General features: G+C 46.4%; 1 protein-coding gene across 1 annotated transcript in view; it reads left to right on the top strand.

The window, feature by feature from the left end:
• Positions 1–12400, top strand: part of LOC104294105 (probable E3 ubiquitin-protein ligase HERC3) — a 48299-nt gene extending 35899 nt beyond the window's left edge. Inside the window, exons 18-24 of the mRNA XM_009893669.1 lie at positions 186–329; positions 1663–1829; positions 2944–3010; positions 4792–4874; positions 8168–8351; positions 9096–9198; positions 11254–12400. Of these exons, the coding sequence (XP_009891971.1) occupies positions 186–329; positions 1663–1829; positions 2944–3010; positions 4792–4874; positions 8168–8351; positions 9096–9198; positions 11254–11462 (957 nt within the window). The 3' untranslated portion in view covers positions 11463–12400. The remainder of the gene's footprint in view (positions 1–185; positions 330–1662; positions 1830–2943; positions 3011–4791; positions 4875–8167; positions 8352–9095; positions 9199–11253) is intronic.
• Positions 12401–19638: the final 7238 nt, after the last annotated feature.

Below are 19638 nucleotides of genomic sequence, written 5' to 3'. Positions count from 1 at the left end.
CAAGTTATCTGATTTGCCACCCTCCTGTCCCCTTTGCCTCCCTGCAAGCAGAGCACTGAAACAGGATTGTGAGTTGCAGTGGATTTGGGCATCTTAGACAAACTGCTTTGCATGGCTCACAATTAGAAAGATGTCTGATTCAGTCTCAGCTCTGCATCCCTGCTACTGACCTGCTTTTTCTACAGGTCATCTTTGATGGTGAGGAAGCTGTTGACGCCGGAGGAGTGACGAAGGAATTTTTCCTCCTGTTGTTAAAAGAACTCCTCAACCCCATCTATGGCATGTTCACTTACTACCCAGAGTCAAACCTGCTGTGGTTTTCAGACACGGTAAGCCCTTGCCCTCTACACACCCAGGCTGAAATAATATGCTGCGTTTGAATGACAAGAAACTTAGTGGCAAACTATGGGAAAGAAATTATCTTCCTCTCATTTTCCACCAACGATACAACGTGAGCTCTTTTTTCAGTTAGTGTAAATTAGTATAGGTCCATTAACTTTAGTAGAATGGTGATGACTGTACCTGTTAAGGAGTTGGCTCTTTCTCTTTATTCTCATTCCGTAATAAAACTTGTGTTAAGTATCAGATGACAGTTAACAGAACTCTTATTATCATGAACGTGATAATCATGTGCTCTTTTCCAGAACCAGAGGTAATGGCATTAGAATTTTGTGCTTCCCTTGCTGTTCACATAATTGCAACCAATCTACTTAGTCATGCATCACTATCACCTTCAGTATCTAAACTTGTTAATGCTTTATGTAAGGAAGCTCTTAAATGGCAAGAAACACAGTTTGTAGTGAAAGTTGGTTGGTTTTGGAAGGGTGGGGAGTACAAGTTCTGTACCTGTCAGATAGCATTATGCTGGAGGTGGTGGTTTATGTCCTTTTTTTCTTCGCTTGCCTAGCTAGCAAGATGGGAAATGATATTGTCAGTCTTCGCTTAAGGTGTAGCTGCCCTGGCAGGGGTTCTTTTAATTTATTAATTGCATTTTACAAGGAAGGAAATTACGTGGTACCTTTTGTAACTTGTAAACAGTATTACAGAGCAATTACTCCTCATGTTAATGCTCTAAAAACAACAAGTCTTTTGACAGAATGACAGTGTAAGCACTGAAAACGAGAGTCACATATTTACAACATTTAACAAATACAGGCAGCCTGTCTGTGACTGATGTACCAGTGTGAGAGTAAATATGTGAAAGAATGAAGGGCAGTGTACCAACACCTGTGTTGGTATATTTGTCTGTGTGGCACTGTGGTTATGCATAAGCTTTTAATAGAAGATAGGATGGGTGGTAGGGAGAGAACTCTTAACACATTTTCTTGCAGTACATAGACAGCAAACATTGAAGCTTTGTTAATGTCTAAATGCAGAGGTATGTAAAAAGGAAATAAAAGGCAGATAAGGTGGAAAGCAGCTGTTGCTGTTTCCACAGCTAATAGTGGCTTACAAAAGTAATAGGACTTGGTTTCTGAATCTTCATTTCTGTGCCACACTCCAGCAAGGAATTCACAACCAAGCTGGGATCTGATGGGAGCGCTCTGATTTTGTCCCAGTTGGAAAAGCAGGGGCTGGCTTCTTAGTCCATGGGCGAAAGTGTACTGTGCGTTGCATGCGTGACAGTGTGTCTCATCAGGATTTCTCTGTGCGGTTTTGCAGTGTTTTGTAGAACACAACTGGTTTCACCTGATTGGCATCATATGCGGTCTTGCAATATACAACTTCACAGTGGTAGACCTTCACTTTCCCTTGGCTTTGTACAAAAAACTCTTGAATGTGAAGCCCTGCTTAGAGGATTTGAAGGAGTTATCCCCTACGGAAGGAAGGTATGAAAAACAAAATTTACAGCCTTTCTGGGAAGGGAGACTGACCATCTGGGAACAAGAAATGCCAAACTGGGTAAAAGCTGCTCAGTAAGACACCTCCTGATCCTTTGGAGTGACTGATTAACTTGGGGGGCTGTGGTCCTAGCAAAGTACATAAGCCAGTGGTGAATTTCATGTAAGACTTCTTTCTCCCACAGGCTATCAGATCCATCTGCTTAGGCTCTAACCTCTGTACCCACCTTCCCGACCCTCAGAAACTGGGTATCAACACAGCCAAAAGATACCTGCCACACTCCTTTGAAAACAGGGGTGGGGGCCTGTCCCTCCGCTGTGTGTGATTGCATGCACGACCCCAGATCTGAGCCTCAGCCCTTCCCCCCAAGCCAGGCTTGGGTTAGCAAGCAGATCTGCTGCATGTCTCATCATGTAGCCCAGGACAGGAGCTGTACGTAGGATGTGAACTGTCCCATCCCTGACCCAGCGTAACTCTGACCTGCTCCTGTGCCAGAAAGAAGGGAGTTGAATGGAGTGAAGGAATGACTTTTTCTAAATGGCGTATTGAATCTTTTCTGCCTAATTGCATGGGGCTATTGGTTCCCTCTGATGCTGACAGGCTAAGATCCCACTGTTTGACTGGTGACTTCTTTTTTTCTTCTGAGTTGCCATCTGATTTATCTGCACAAAGCTACGGCTGTATTTAACAATAGTGAGGTAAAATTCCAGGAAGACAGCAGCAGGATTTTGAGGGATAGGAGAAGAATATTTTCTGCATGATGTGGATACAGATATAATCCACCACTCTCTCTTCCTCCGCTCTATTAGACCTTTCTGTGGTGGTGACATAAGTACCTAGCAGTCCTTAAGAACTAGAAATGTAATTCTGTTCTAAGGCCAGGATCATTAAAGGGCATCCATGTACTAGGTATGTGCTGCTAGCAAAGCATCTCTTTATTTGAGGTGTATTTCTTTCATACCCCTTGAGGTGATTCAGATTCTCTCTCTTGCAATCCTATTACCCAGATTTATGATGCTGTTTATTTTTGCTGATTTACTTTTGCTTTTTGAATCTCTGATTTTTTTTTTTTTCTCATTTCTTTCCCTACCTGTCATGTAGGAGTCTTCAGCAACTTTTAGATTATCCTGGGGAAGATGTAGAAGAGACATTCTGCTTGAATTTTACAGTAAGGCACATTTAAGATACCAGCTCTGTGATTGTTGTGGTACAGTTGAAGCCCATTTACTTATTCATGTGTATGATGGTTTCTTCCAAACTATGCCTGTAGCCCATACCCCATGTTAATGTTAAATATTAATGTTAAAAGTCTTTGCTGTCAGATCCCTTGTTCTTTTGTATGTGGTCATGAAAACTGACCTAGTAAGTAGATTAAGCAGGGTGATTTTTAAAATAGCCTTGTTGTCACTGTGACTTAAATGCCAGTGGCAAACTTCTCACACTAGACAGTGAGAAGTAGATTCCTAAATCCTCCTTGAAAATGGAAGTTAGGCTTCGACACCACTAGATCAATTCTTGAAATGCTTGTGCAACTTAGACTTTTCCTTGCTGTCATAATATTAATACTTTTTAACTTAAAAATTTATAGTGAGTGTACTTGGTCAGACTTTCTTAGAAACAAAATGCTGGAGGCTGTTGCTAGGAGACACGCTGAAGTAGCAAGCTTTCCTGTGCTACTACAGCAGTCAAAGAAAACTTTTTTTAGCTAATAACCTACATGCAATAGTTTCTATTACACAGTGAAGATTACCTATCATTAAGAGTTCGATTTTGATACATGTTGGCGCATCAGGTATATCCCTGATCATGTGCAAATATTTAGAACCTCCCAAAGAGATACAGCATCATTATTCTCCAAGCTCTGTGCTCCTCTGACTCGTGTTTGAATGTCTTTGCTTTAAATTCCTGGTGCTGTAACAGGCTGTGAGTGGTGTAAGCTTGATCTGAGTTCTTGACTCTGTCCAGGGCCTGCCTGGGGTAAAACCAAGGTACCAGGAAAGAGTGGTACTCGCTGTGAAGAAAATCCTTGCTGAGCTAGGAGAGTGTTGTTCGTTTCCTTGTTTCATAAATGGCAGCACATAAAGTCTCTTAGATCAAACTTAGCTCTGGTGTAAGTCAGACCTGGCTCTGACTGTGTCTCGCGGAGGTCAGAGCTGCAATCCAGGATGAGGTAATGAAGCCATAATGATGGGAATGCAGACTGTGTAAAAAACAATACCTTTGAAGTAACACAAGAGATTTTTCTCTTTTCACACAAAAGGGGCATTCTTACTCTCTCTTTCTTGTACTATATACTGCATAATATATAAAGACATACAGATACATCTGCTAAAACTTTGAAATGAATAAATAACTGATATCCCAAACCTTGAAATTAATAATTTGGCAAATTTGCATGTCAAGATCTGAGCCTCTTTTGTATATGGCAACTTGAAAATTTTGACCCTTTTGCTTTTTCTCCACGTGACCAATTTTATGTGTACAGAATATATGTTTGTACTGGTGCCATCCTAGGCCAGGCAAAAGCAGGAAGCTGTCTGTAATCATGTCGTCTTGCATGAGAGCAGATGAATTAACCTACTGAGCTTTTGTTATAAAAAAGGGAGTCCTTTTTATTGCCAGAGCGTGTGGGCATAGTTAAATACAGTTTTTTAGTTATCACTCTTGGTGTTTGGTTTTTTTTTCCACAGGAAATTTACCTACAAGAAAAACTTTTCTTTTCTGAGTTGCGTTTAGACTTAATAGCAGTCCTACAGCAAATGTAAATGGTGGAAGGTGGTGAAGCATGCGGGGCATTTGGAGCAGAGAAAACGTGTTCTGCGTATGCCCTTTTCTCTGGCCCATGGTTCACATGCCAGTCATCAACTGTGAAAGAGAACTCTGTATCTCTCTGCGGGCGTATGGCCTGAAAAGTACTTCTGGTAAAATTAGGTTTCTGGTTTTGTATAGATCTGCAGGGAAAGCTATGGTGTGACAGAGCAGAAGAACCTGATTGAAGATGGAGATAAAATTCTGGTGCAGAAGGACAATAGGTAAGTGGGGCCTATGAGGGGATGGACTCATACTTGTGGTGAAGTCAGGTGCAGTGCCACGGAAAATTTGGCTGAGGTGAAATGCGGGAGAGAATTAGAAGTCACTGTGGACAGTTTCTAAGACCAGTTGTTCAAAAGTTGCTGGATGCCAGTGGCACTTGAATAAAAGGCAAGTTTTCATCATCTTTCTACCAATGTTTGGAAAATGTCCCACACCCTTCTGGATGGTTATTTTCCCTATAAAAGGCCTTCATATAGACCCTTGGCAGTTTTCTCATGGTAAATGGAGATTGCAAATGATTTTGGCCCTTGAAGATTAATCTCCCTGATGGTTTAGAGAGGAACAGTACGTGACCAACAAATCTGAGCCTGGCAAACTTGTTTATATTATTAATTCTAGAGCCGGAAACACTTTCCCTTGAGTATGTCTGATGGGGGACCACCATCCCTGATTAGAGCCATAAGGCTGTACTGTACTTAGATTCCTTTCCGTTTGACCGAACACCTGAGAGTTATTACTAGCACGGCTACCATTTCCCCTCCTTTCTTTTTTTCCAGCTGCTGAACTATTTTCTTCTCATAATCCTGTAATTGGATTTCTACAAATGCCTTTATTGCTTGAAGCAATGTTCAAATTCTTTCTCTGCTGGCAAAACAGTGTGATCCAGTGACTAGGCAGCAGCATGGTTAGGGGCTTGAGCTAGGATTGCTGAAGACCTTGCTGGCAAACCTGGAGATGAAGTCATTTCCTATTAATCTGATTATTTAAAAGGGTTCTGATTGTGTCTAAAGCCATTGCTGTAACAAAAGCTTTGTCTGTATTACCTTCTTACCTACTTTACTACTGCCCCAAAGGGTGCAATTTTACAGCTAAATAGCTGCCTCTATGCCAAGCCCACGTGGAGATCGAGCAGTGTAAGCCTGTCTCCCTGCAAAGAAAAGATGGGCTTCAGGTAAATAGAGGAGAGTTTAATCTACACTTGCTGCAGTGAAGTAAAGATGAAAATGCCAGTGATAGTGGCCTTTAGGTTTTTGGGCTGGGCGTGTACACTCAAAAGAAAAATGTCCATTTTTCTACTGTGCGCTGTATTGGCCTAGGGGGAGGAACAAAGATTTTAGCTGAGCAAATGTTTGGGAAGAGCACCCAGTTTAGCTCCTGCGACTGTTTATTAAGTCAGGATAGGCAACAAGAGACGAAAATTCTTAAGGAGCGTAGCTCGTGTGTAGCTCCACTGGCTTAACACATTCCAGAATGCAATCACTTTGTCTTGACCAGAGTTTTGAACTCAAGCTAACCTCTAAATCCAAGTCTAGACATGGCTGTCAATTCATCCACCTTACAGTGCTTAATGACTTCCTCCACCCCGACATTTAGAGGCCAGCGCCCAATTTGCTGCCCTCCTGGCCTGAATAGTTTGCTGTGCGCGTGTATTTGGGCACTGCCCTTCCTGCTTGAGGAAAGTTCACCAGGAACTGAAGAGTGCTCAGGATTGCTTTGACTGAAAAATGCTAAGTAGGAGAAGCCTGCATTTTCCCTTTCTCCTTTGGAGTTCATATCGCGTGTCACACCGTAAAATGTTCTTGATAAAGGGTTCGTGACCGTAACAGCCAGAGAGGTATTAAGCAACAGTTAAGTGCTTAATCAGCTTGGATTTCCCTAATGCTCAGGTGACTATCAGGAAAATGACAATAAAACAAATGTGCTGGAAAATAACTCCCCCTTCAGTATATGATTTCTTATTCCAAGTTTTCGTATTTGTCAGTCTGCCTCCTTATTTTTCTTTTTTTGGTTTTTCAGCCATCCCTCGCTGCTTTTACATAGCATATGTGTTGAGAATTCCTCCACCAAAACGTCAAAATATTTCTTTCAATTGTGACCTCCTCAGCTGGAGACTGCCATGTGGGAGTCCATGGTGTTCCCTGATCCGCTTATCTGAGTGCCGGTGTGAGCTATGCTTGAATGTCAGGCAAAAACGACAATCCCATCCACAGGATAGTTTCACGTCCCAGTTTGCTACATTGGCTGATGCATTATGGTCAGATGTTTAAAAAAAAAAAAAAATCAGGGGAAATATTTTAAGTCATCGCACAAATAAAATTCTAGTGTTGCACTCAGGTCACGGTGCTTTGAGAATAGGAAAGAGAGAGCAGAATAAAGATGTTTAACCTCCTAACAAAATCCAGAGGCAGGGTTTGGCCAGGGCCTGCCACGAGTTTCTTGCCAATGACTACAGAATGGTATTTTTATTTTAATGCTGTTCTTGGGAACCCTTAAAGCAAAACAGGGTTGTCATTCTGAGAGGAGTCGTTCTCTTTGCCACGTACTCCAAATGCACAAACCCCGTATGTATTCAACTGGAGTGGGAAGGCTGAAGAGGAGGTTTCCTAAGACTGTTTTCTTGCCCTGTAGTAAGGGGTGTTTCTTAATTTCTTTTGATTGCTTTCTCTTTGGGGCCAGGAAGGAGGGAATTGGCCATGCAGTTTCTGATCAAGCCTTTTCAGAGCGGGATTTCCTCAGTCTGCCTCTAGGCTGCAGCTTTGGCTTTGAAGGCGCTGAACCACTGGCAAGACTTGTTGGGGACTGAGTCAGCGGTAGCTGCCTCTGAATTCGCAGGGTACCCAAGTAGGGCTCCATGAGGCTCTTGGGTTTGGAAGTGGTATTCTTCCGGGCACTGTCTATTTGATTTGGTTCCCTCTTCCTGGCAGAGCGCTTGCTCACAGCAACCTGGCAGTCCGAGGTCATTGCAGGGGGACACAGAGCCCTGTGCTGAGTAACCCTGGACGCCTGCAGACTGAGAAGAGCCAAAGCTTATTTCCTGGACTCCTAAATGAGGGCTGCAGGAGCTGGGCCAGGGGGTGGATATGTTCCTCTGGTGACTGAATCCTGAGATTTGCGTAACACAACCTCTGTGCAGGGTTCCATGGGGAAGAGGGCTCTGTTCCTGACACCTCCCCAGTGCTTGGTGCCACCCTGGCTCCCTCCTGGCCCCGTGGACAGCTGGATGTAAGGCCACTTGGGTGGGTTCACTGGTAGTATAGAGCCTGGGCTGCTGGAGAACCTCCCATGCTGGCACTGCTGGGGAATAAGCAGACACATGGTGGTACTTTCTGCCCAATTCTTTGTCCATGTTGCAATGACTCAGCTCAGTGAGAGAAGGGCAGTGGGTCGAACCTGTTGGAAAGTCGTGTGTGCAAGACACGTTACAGGCAGAAGCAGGAAAACTTAGTAGTGCTGCTGCTGAGGCATGTGATTAAAAGTGCTTTCCTTTGCCTGCTCTCTCTCAATGCACTAGGGAAGAATTTGTTGAAGCCTACGTAAATTACATCTTCAACCTCTCCATCCATGAGTGGTACACGGCCTTTTCCACTGGCTTCCTGAAAGTGTGTGGTGGGAAAGTCCTGGAACTCTTCCAGCCCACAGAGCTCAGGGCCATGATAGTTGGAAACAGTAACTACAACTGGGAGGAATTGGAGGAGGTAAAGCTTCCCTCTTGTAATATGTTTCTTCTTTTTCACAAGTACCAGGATTGCACAGTTCCATGAGGTGGGCAGTAGCCTGGGATGTGAGTTGTGATGAGCCACAGATGTCTTCTTTTATGCTCCTTGTACACTTTGCCACCATTCACATGAAAAGTTTCTTACTGGGCTGTCCTGCTACTCGGGGGAAGTTCAGCATGAGAAAGGACAGGGGAGAAGGACTTCCATCTGCAGTTTTTAGGGATGAAACCTAAGACTGAAGGGAAGAAGCAAAGTCGGGGTCTTCACCTACAGTAAAACTCACTCCACTGCACAAGGGCAAAAAGTACACAGCCAAAGGTTCCAAGGGGAGTCTGGGCACAAACTAAGAGTTGTATCCTCTCAAAATGCATAGATGAGCAAGTTACTTGCTCTGTCTCAGCCTCAGCAGTAAAAGTGGGTTTCCAATGCAGAACACATGATCCTGTTCATGAATCCAACCTGTGAACAGGTACTCCAGGATTCCTCATGACGTATGTAATTACCTGAATAGCTAAAAGCCTGATGCCTGCCTTCCACGTACTGCTAGGAGAACCCTTTACTGGGTCTTTGAGCCGTGCTATTGCCCATGACCCATCCTGTGCTTCATTTTATAACTGTCAGAGGTCGATCTGATGCCAGATACCAGAAGAGGTCAGGCCTGGGTTCTGCTTAGTCTTTGCTTTCTAGTGCCAGATGAAATTATATGACTTTGTTTTTTAATAGAGCGCTGTCTATAAGGGAGACTACACTGCGACACACCCAACTGTGAGAATGTTTTGGGAAACCTTTCACGCTTTTCCCTTGGAAAAGAAGAAGAAATTTCTCCGTAAGTATCTTGCAGTGGTGCAGAGTGTTTCATGAAATCGAAAGGCTCAGGTGGGGGTGTCTGCAGAGCTCCAGGGTTATGGCACATTACATTAACTGCTAGAAGATGATCCAGCATGAATGGCTATCTGCTGAGTTGTCTGCTAGTCAGATAATCTGTTTTCTCCCTCTCTTGTGTTTTTTTTTTTCTTTTGTGTTCATTTTTACTCTCAAAATCACTGTGATATCTTCAGTGCAAAATCCAATGCAGTCTCTGACAAGGGAGCGCAGCATCCATCTGTTTGTATTGCCAGGAGGTGAATTCCTAGCAGTCCCCAGTGCCCATAAGTAATCTGGTTTCTTCTTCTGCAAGCTGAGCTGCTGGCAGTGCAGCACTCATTTTAGGTGCAACAGGGCAATTGCAGGGTGACAGCTGAGTGGAGAAACTAGTGTATAATGTGGCAGAAAAACGAGACAACGTATTGCTGTGACTGGGTAGCAGATACCTCCCCTCTGATGGTGGTCTCCTTGTGCTAGTATTGGTGGGTGGTGTGCTGAGAAGAAATCCCCTGCAGAAGTGGCCTTGGGAAGTGCATGTCTGTGTGTGCGCATTGCTTCAAGTGTGCCAGCCACCCCCAGATCTGAGCTGCTGGGGAGGGGGGGGTCACTTTATTTGGGATGGAAGGGGAGAGGAGAACAGTTTTAAGGGCGGGTGGTTCCGAGTTCGTTGCTTCAGCCAGCAACTTTTGCTCCCTTGGGAGTCCTGGTAGACACCAAGTTGGCCATGAGCCAACAATGTGCTCTGGCTGCAAAGAAAGTGAATCCTGGGCTGCATTAGGGAGACTGTTGCCAGCAGGTCAAAGGAGATGATCTTTCCCCTCTGCTCAGCACTGGTGAGTCCACAGCTGGAGTGATGGGACCAGTTTTGGACTCCCCAGTGGACAAGAGAGACATGGAGATACTGGAGAGTCCAGCAAAGGGCTGCCAAGATATCTGGGGGACTGGAGCATCTCTCCTATGAGGAAAGGCTGCGAGAGCTGGGTCTCTTCAGCCTGGAGAAGAGAAGCCTCACAGGGGACTTCATCAATGTGTATAAATACTTGAAGGGAGGGTACAAAAAGGGTGGAGCCAGGCACTTTTTGGTGGTGCCCAGTGACAGGACCAGAGGCAATAGGCACAAACTGAAACGCAGCGGGTTCCTTCTGAACATCAGGAAATACTTTTTGCCTGTGAGAGTGACTGAGCACTGGCATAGTTACCCAGAGAGGTCGTGGAGTCTCCATCCTTGGACATACTCAAAAGCTGGATGCAGTCCGGGGCAGCCTGCTCTAGGTGGCCCTGCTTGAACAGGGGGGTTGGCCCAGAGGACCTCCAGAGATCCCTTCAACCTCATCCACTCTGTGACTCTGTAACTGCTGGAAAGGTATAGGCTGGTGTTTTTAGGTGAGTTTTTCCCCAAAGAAACAAGCAGTCAGCTGGTTGTCCTCCATGACTGAGGTGGAAAAATGGCTTGGCCAAAACTTGCATGCTGAAGTTTGCAGCTGTGTAGAAGGGGTCCCGGGAGTCCCCCACCCTGAACTGCCGTGGCAGGGACAGGACACAAGGGTTGTGCTCGGGCAGAGCATGGGTATGATGGGGAGCAGCAAGGAGGAACCAACCCTGGTCCCGGCATCGAGGTGCTGTGCCTGGGAGGGGTGGCAGCAGGGAGCGTGGCTGGGTCCCCTCTGCCTCTCCCCAGGGGTGCAGCCCTGCCGTGGGCCTCAGGCAACCCTGGCTTCTTTTTCTCCTGCTTGGGCATGAGAGGGAGCTTTTAAGTTCATATATTTTCAGGGAAGGAGGGGTGCTGTGGGCCACTTTATTTACTCATCTGCACACCCGGCAGTGGCCTTTCTTCTTGCCTCTGCTCTCCTGCACCTCTCCATGCACCAGCCATGCCCTGCGTGGAGTTCAGTCAGCGTTTCGGCCCCTCCAGGCAGGGTCCCGTCGTGCGGGTGGGGATGGAGTTTGCCTTCAATGTGCAGCCCTCAACGCGAGGTCGCCTGCCCTAACTGTCCAACCTTCCCTCTGCTTCTCCTAGTGTTTCTGACGGGCAGCGACCGCATTCCCATCTATGGCATGTCCAGCCTGCGCATCGTCATCCAGTCCACCGCCAGCGGGGAGCAGTACCTGCCCGTGGCGCACACCTGCTACAATCTCCTGGACCTGCCCAAGTACAGCAGCAAGGAGATCCTCAGCGCCCGGCTGGTGCAAGCCATCGACCACTACGAGGGCTTTAGCTTGGCGTGAGCAGTGTGGGAGAGGCACAGACACTTGGGTACGGAGGAAGAAGATGATGGGCTTGGCTTTATTTTTGTAAGGGACTGGATCGGAACACTTTGGGGGAAAATACAATTATTAATAATAGATTGAGATGATGCAGTCTCAGCCTGATGCTGCCAGCATTTTGTGGGGCTTCAGCAGGGAGAGGCTATTGCTTTGAATTTTCTCATCTACTGAACACCACCAGTTCAGTGGGCATTTTTGTTGTCTCCCCTCCAACTTGACATCACTGCCCTCCCCGCAATTCCTTGTAGTTTGCTTTTATCGCCCCTACACAGACACAAACTTACCTCTCCTTTTAATCCAGTTTAAGTATTTTGATGTTCCTCGCATTTAGGCTGTGGTGAAAACTGAGGATGAAATAGCGATATCTCCTTTATGACAAGCTGTGATTTGCCCCACCTTTTTTTCCTCCCTTTTTAAATGCAAGCTGGTTCTTGCTTGCTTTGAATGGAAATATCCCCTCTGCCCTTTGGTCCTTGGCAGATGGTACTGGGCTGGGAGGTCATTTGTGACCCCCGGGGCAGTGTATTAGTGACGGTACATGCTCTGTCTTTTTGCGCCAGGATGTCTGATGGAGAACGCGATTTGGGGGGGTTGGCTTGTTTTTCCTCACTTGTCTCAAATTTTGTTTCCAAGCAATGTCTTTTTAAAGAAGCCTCAGACTCCTCTGGAGCGGAGTTTGTGTTTGGGCTTGTGGAAGGACAAACCCTACCTACAATAAGGGGTTTGTCAAATTACATCTCTCTTGTGTTGTGTTTCTATCTTGGAAAGTCTACAAGTTAGATGGGTGGGCTTTGCTGAGCCCTGTTTTTCCATCCAAACAGACCCGTTATTCCAATACAAGGTGAGGTGGCTGCTTTTACCACTGCCTCCTTTCTCCAGAGGAGTCACGTGTGTGTGAGTGTGAGTGTGTGTGCGTGTGCGTGTGAGCCTGCAGGTGCGTGTGAGGTGTGTACAGGCTCTCCAATCTCACCAGGTCAGGAAGAGAAATAAGCATGAGATCCACCTTTGAGCGATAAGCCTCTGTTTGGAGGTTGGGTTTATTTTTGCAGTTAGGGTAACTTTATTTTGCTGTTTCAGAGGAGCCCTTTCACTTGACATCTGGTTTGCTGGGGGGCCCTAAAGGACAATCTATATGAATTAGACTGGAAATGTACATTAGGACTTGAATAGGCAAAGTTATTACCTAAATCTATCCTGTAAGATTGGAGAGCCTTTATCCTCTTTCCCCCGTCCTACGCTCCCAGTAAATGAAGTTTGAATGATTCCCCCCATTTTTCAGGTCTTGATGTAAATCTCATTTTAAGCCTAGGGTGGTTTTGACATTGACTTGTTATTAGGACATAGTATTTATGCACCATGTTCAATATACAGTATTGAACTTTGCACCTCGTAACAAAAGGTTTTAGGCATCTGGGTTGTTTTCCTTTTTTTTTTTAAGACAAGCTGTGGGCTACACTGAGAGCCCTCCAGCCTCTTTCTAATGCAGCATTGAAGACAAATATACAATTATATCAAATGTTTATTTTCGATGTGTGTGTACATAGTACAGTATTATGCAATAAATTTGATGTTTAATTCTGACCGAGTGGCTGCCTTTGTGTCAGGAAGCAAAGGAGGGGCCGCGCCAGCACCTGGCTCTCCTGCTGGTCTCGCCGTACCTCTCAGCATCTGGAAGAAGGGCGCCGCATTCCTCTCCCCTCCCTTGGCCCAGCTGCGGCGAGCGCCCCAGCCTGTCCCCTCCTTGCTCGCTTGGATCAGATGCTGCCCTTCTGCTTCCTCACCCAGGTTTGGCCCTGATGTGCTCCTGGCTAAATGAGAGCCCAGCAGGGTGGCAGCCCCAGCCCCAGGGGACTTGCTGTCTCGGCAGACAGCGCAGGAGGAGTTTTATCTGCCCCTCCTGGCTCAGCTGAAGTCCGAGTCCTCTGGGGGAGCGATGGGAATTAAGACCAGACCTGAGTCCATCCATCCCTATCCCTTTATCCCCCCATCCCCACTGTTTCTCCTCCTTTCCTCCCACCTCGCAGGCAGGAGGGGGGTGCAGCAGTGCCTTTCCTTGGGGCGCTGAAGGCCACCAAGGGCTTCTCCAGCCCGTGGCCTCTCCTGCCTGGCCCCGCAGGTGCAGGCAGCACCTCTGGGTCAAGGTCCCCATGTCCCCCATGGTCTGAGCACCCTGAGGCAACTGTGGTGGCAGCCCTGCAGTACCCCGTGTCCCTCCTCTACATTGGACTAGCCTCAGAGCTGTTTCTTCATTAATTAATGGCAAGGTCCCTTCCAACCTAAACCATTCTATGATTCTACGATAAGTAATTAATGAACAAGGGGCCTATATGTACAGGAGCTGTGGCAGCAATACCAGAGGAACGGCAGCACCAGACGCTTGCAGAGGGAGAGTGAGTCGGTGTGTGTGGTGTGTGTGCGTGCGTGTCTGTGTCCGTCTGTCGCCAGGGTGCAGTGTTTGGCAGCTGAGATGCCCCCTCGGGCCCCTCGTCCTGTTTGCTCGGGGGAACACCGGTCTCACCCCCAAAACCAAGCCCGCAGAATGGGTGCTCAGCACCCATTTGTCAGCTGCAGCCTTGGGCTTCAGCCAGCAATGATGTGGCCTCATGGTGCTCACCTGGCTCCCCAGCACTGTGGGACATCGTTAGCGTATGCAAATATAGTTAATTTGCTGGCTTAGTACAGGATTTCCATCACATGGCCTTACGGCTTCAACGTTCATGAGCTTATGAAGGAAGAGCGCTGCTCTCATTCCTTTAACTGTGCAGGTGAACACACAGCAGCTATGTAGGATTAATAATTTGGTACCATGTGCATATATGTATGTGTGTATATATATAAATAAACATATATATGTTTGCAACATAATTTGTAATTAATGTTACTGATAGTACTGCATCTAGTACATTTGGAACTAGATGATCCTCAAGGTCCCTTCTAACTCTAACCATTCTATGATTGAGTCTATGACCTGTTATAATATACCTACAAATAAATCTTATCAAACTAAAACCATGTATTCAGCGTATTTGTGTTATATTGGCAAGATGGGCAAGCGGAAATGAAACGAAACGAAACGAAACGACTTGGCTCACGACTCAGTTGGGCTGCTGGGGAAATGGCTGTCGTGGCACTGGAGAGCATTTGGTGGCAAACGGTGGCACTGCTCAAAAGCCAGGAATTCTCTATCAGAAAGTTTATTTAAGAACAAAGTAAACTATTTCCCTGTCTCCATGGAAAATATAAATACGGATACAGTTAGACACAGTGCGCTTGTCTGTATATCTGGATGGATCTGTGTGTACATACAGGTATAAGCATGTACTCTATATACATTCTCACTATAAACACAATATAATGTATATCCTATGTGATCTGTATTGTATAATTGTGTACGGTCTCTATATAGTATAATAGTGCATAGAGAATATATACTTTGTATATAGCATGCATTGTGCATCTAGTTTATGGCATATGTTGTAGCTATAACGCCATGTGTGAATTACACACAATATACAGATTGTGTATACTTTTTAATTATATATACCTGCAAAATGTGTGTATATATGTATTTATACATCGTGCATGCATATACACACACACTCTTATATCTGTTTTCCATGAGCAGATGTGAGGCATATTCAGCTGGGGCAGAGGTGGCAGCCAGGGCTGGTCTGCGCGCTGTGCACAGCTGTGCACATGTGTCTGCATACCCCGCTCAGGCCCTGAGTGGCCACCTCATCTCAGGGCAGTGTGATGTTTAACGCAAGGCAGAGGGGGGAATCAAACTTCAACCCCACTTCTCCTCTCTTGGGTGAGCGGAGCAAGCGGGAGGTGGGAGAAGAGCTCAGGGCTGTGGGGACACGGGCCGGGTGAGTGCTGGTGCCCAGCCTGAAGCCACAGGCTCAGCTGCCATTAGCAGCTGGGAACAAAAAAAAACACTATTGCCAAACACCTACAGGCAAAATCGTTTCATTTTCTTCTTTTATACAAAATACAGAATGTACCCAAATGGACACATAATGTTTGTTGACCCATTTACATTAAAAAAGATACCGTAGATTCAAAACGTAAATCACATAAACATAGTCCCCAGCCCGTGTTGGCTAAGGTTTCCTTAGCTGTGGAATACACTGGTTGCATGACAGAGTTGCTTCTATACAGCAAATGAAGTCTGAAAATTTGATTATTATTAATTTTTTCCAGTCAGGCACCACCCCCCCAGTACTGGCTTCTGCATGCCAACCAAATCAAATACACCAGAAGTTATTTGCATAAATATATCTTGTTTGATGCACTTACATCACCATATATTGGCTCACCACTGGATGCAGGTGTTGAATGGGAGACAGAAGGACCACTCCAACCATACGAGGCCCAACAAGTGTCCCAACGCCCCGTGCTGTGAGCAACTGTACAAGTCAGTGAGACTCGAATGCTCCCCTCAATATCTGTGGAGGTGTTGAGCCACTCCTGGCTGCCGGGGCAAGAGCTTTTTACAGGTTTTCCATGAGTCTTCTTGACGCTGGGCACCAGGACACACAGAGGTGGAGGTGGTCTCTTCACGGTTGGACTCTTGGAGCCAATTTACGTGTCTCCCAGCTCAAGCAGAGGGCCTGAGCCACGGGGAGCTGGGATGCTCAAAGGCAACACCACTTCAGAACTGCCACGGGAGGAGATCAGGAGCTGCTCCTCAGCCATCAGCCGGCTTCGCTCTCCTGTTGCACCTCCGCTTGTTGCCTCACTCTGCTGTAGCCATTGCAGGCTACGAACATTAGCAAACTTAATTAAGCTAGGACGATACACCACTTTTATTCCCCTTCTAGTGCTGTGGGTTACTTTGTACTTTGCCAGGTATTGAAATCAGTGCAAAATTTACTTTTGACTTTGTGACAATTTCAGTCCCATCCCCCCCCCCCCTTTTTTTTTTTCCCCAAAAGTGGCAATGCAGAGGAGTTCGTTCGTCACAGCCAGCTGAGGCTGGGCTAATGTCATTACTCCTTGCCTAAAAAAACCCCAAATGCTCAAGTGCAGTCACACACTTTTCTAAACCCCATGGCAACAATTGCTTTCCGTAGTGCCAGGATTTTACCCGCTGCACTTATGGAGACTAAGCTCCCGCGCTTCTTCAGTAGCTGCATGCGCCATTTACCATGTTACGGCTGGAAAACAGTTGTGTTATGCATTGTTTAAATGTTTGTAAGGGCTCGTCTGCCCCTGAACCCCAACAGGACCCTGCTTACCAGCATTAATACATCTCATCCACTCCGAAGCAGGGACCACAGGGGCAGCACGTAAGAAAAGCAGCTGCTCTTCACAGCGCGAGAGAGGGATTTTCGGTGACTCAGACATAGGGAGAGATTTCTCTCTGAACAAGTAAATTCTTGCAGCCGGGCCAGTATCACAAACCGCACGAGGAAGAGTTTGGAAGAGCTGACTCCCGGTATGGCCAAGAGCTGGTACCCACACTGAGCACACACATCACCCCACGGGCCACCCTCCTGCTGCGGTCAGTAAGGAGATGGCTGTGAACTCCATCAGCAGCAGGGTCAGGCCCCAACACAGTCCGTGCACGTGAACCACTGCAGTGTTTCCCCAGGGCAAATGAACATCACTTCCCCACGCACACAGCCGTGAAATCCCCGCAGCCCACGAGGGAGGCAACAGGCGCGCAGCCCAGGTTTCGCTCTGGTTCTGTGGATGCTCCCAGCGCTAACAAACAGCATTTTTTGTAACACATGCAGGGGATATTGCTGGAATCGGCATCCTCTGCCAACCCAGAAAGCACTTTTTAAGCACACCCACTGGGATAAGGGTCTTTTTTGCCGCTCGGGAATACGGCAGTACCAGAGATAGGAAGGAAGTGACCCACCATTTCCATCGAGTTATCCCACTCTAGAGGGTCAACGAATGCATCAGTTGTTCCAGTTCTCCAATGCAAAGTTAACTTCCTCATCTGCACATGAGCAAGCAAAGTCGCCTCCCCTCCCCAGCAGCCAAAAGTCCTTGGATCCCTTCCCCAAGAGATGGGAACCAGAAACAGTGAAGCTGAAGGAAGCTGAAGAACAAGCCCAAGTACAGCACTGCACCCTGTACATACACCGAGCCCCTGCTGGTCTCACGCATGACAAAGCCCACACCGGGTGCCCGGCCTCTGGCAGCTCTGCTTCTGTGTGGTGGCCATCATCAAGGACCACTGGTGGGAATGGCATCAGCGCAGCCCTGGGACGGCCCCGCTGAGTGGCCGCACAAACAGGGTGAGTTTCGTCCCTGGGCACCGTGGGGACGGTCACAGGCTACAGCCCCGCTCTCCCCTCAGCAGCTCCTTTCAAGCAACGATCACTGATTTGCAAACATCTCCAACGAGGACTCAGGCTGCAGCACTTACCATCCAAAACTCGCACACACCAGGAATAACAACCGATGTCTTAGAAGAATGATTAGAAATTCAGATGCTTTAATTTCACTGCCTTTAACATAAACATTCAGTGTTTGACTGTTTACTCAGGAGTAAACAGAATAAAACCAAATGCAACTGGTAAGAATGACAAGTTTTTCCTCTGTCTTTAACTCTCGCAATCTTACTTTGTCCACAACCCGTCCATCGTCATCATTTAAACAAACCACAACCATTTATTATACCACAACGTGGTAACACACAGCCACGCGTGTCTGAAATGGCCTCAGCCGATGGGAAGCCCAACAGACCGTACTGCCATCCTACAGCAGACAGTTTGTTCTAGGGACACGGAAACAGGTTGTCTTATACTATAACAGCTTATTTATATCACATAAAGTAGATTTTTGTACAGTACTTCACACCTTTTAAAAACACAAGTCTCGTATTTAATGTTCTCCAGTCAATACTCATTGATGTTGGCATAGACAAATCATCAAACAAAACGCACAGATGTTGCTTGGATTGACTTGGAGGAGTGTGACGGGGCAAACATCGTTTGTGGCTATTTGTGGTTATTTGTGGTTAGTGGGAACTCAAATCACCTGTGGGAGACACAAAGACAACATTTTAGTGCTCAGGCCTTGGAGCCCTCCTCCTGCGCAGGCTTGGGAGAGGGGAGTCACAGCATCTGCAAACCCAGGACAGAAAGTCGAGTGTTTGTATGTGTCTTTCCAGGACTGGAATTTTAAAATTCACTTCTTCTCTACGACGGTCTTTCCTAGCCGTTCCCTTCGCAACTAGGTGGATGATGTTATTTTTTGCCACGGGGAGAGACTTGAAAAGAACGGTTTCAAAAGAGAGATGGGTAGGTGTGTTTTTTTTTCTTTTAATGTACAATTTCAGTTAACAGGTTTTTTGTTACTTTTAGCTTTCAAAGTTCAAAAATATAAACTCTCTAAAGTGCATAATTGTACTTACATTTCATATAAACTATCTGAAATTCTAGCAATATACCATGTAAACAGCGGTAACTAAGCATCAGAAAATGCTACAATCTCATCAGTTTAAAAATAAAATGGACTGTTCCCTACATATCATTTATCAAGATTTGTCAGGGGCAAAACCCAGCAAAACAGATAATTTATCAGTACACAGTGCAAACAGGCTTTTAAAAATAAGCAGAGAAAACATACTCCCGGGAAGCCTTGGCCCACTGGAAAAATGTACGACTATGAGGAAAGGGCAAAAACTGCTTCTCTTATCCATATAAAGATGTCCGGGCCCAAATTCAGCAAAGCACCCAAGCTTCAGTCCATCGTCACTCAGCAAAATCCCAAACGCTGACCAGCCTGAGGCACACGCTCACCACGCGTGTTTTAGCTTTGCAGAACCGGGCCTGAACAATCCCAAACCGAGCCAGCGCTTAAGGACATTTTGGTAACCCAACATCCTTTCTCATCCCGCACTTCTACTAGTAGAGTGACACCGCAGCCCGTTTGGCTCAGCTGCCATACCTAAAATCACTATGGACTCTTGAGAGGAAGAGCCCGTAAGAGCAGGCTGAAGGACAAAGGCACAGCTGTTTCCCGGGCTGCCCTGTGTTCAGACAGGGTTTTACCCTAGTCAGGCTTCCCTTCCAGTCAAACACCTTCAAAAGCAGGTTTTGAGCCCATTTGTCAGCCCAGTTAACGCATTCAAAGGATGAGTTTTGCAGAGGCAGAGCCCCGCATCTCTCAAGCG

Source organism: Charadrius vociferus, unplaced genomic scaffold (assembly GCF_000708025.1).
Source record: "Charadrius vociferus isolate BGI_N301 unplaced genomic scaffold, ASM70802v2 scaffold59, whole genome shotgun sequence".
Classification (NCBI taxonomy): domain Eukaryota; kingdom Metazoa; phylum Chordata; class Aves; order Charadriiformes; family Charadriidae; genus Charadrius; species Charadrius vociferus.
Note: the sequence above shows the minus strand (reverse complement) of the source record. Positions and strands in the feature narration are given on the sequence as shown.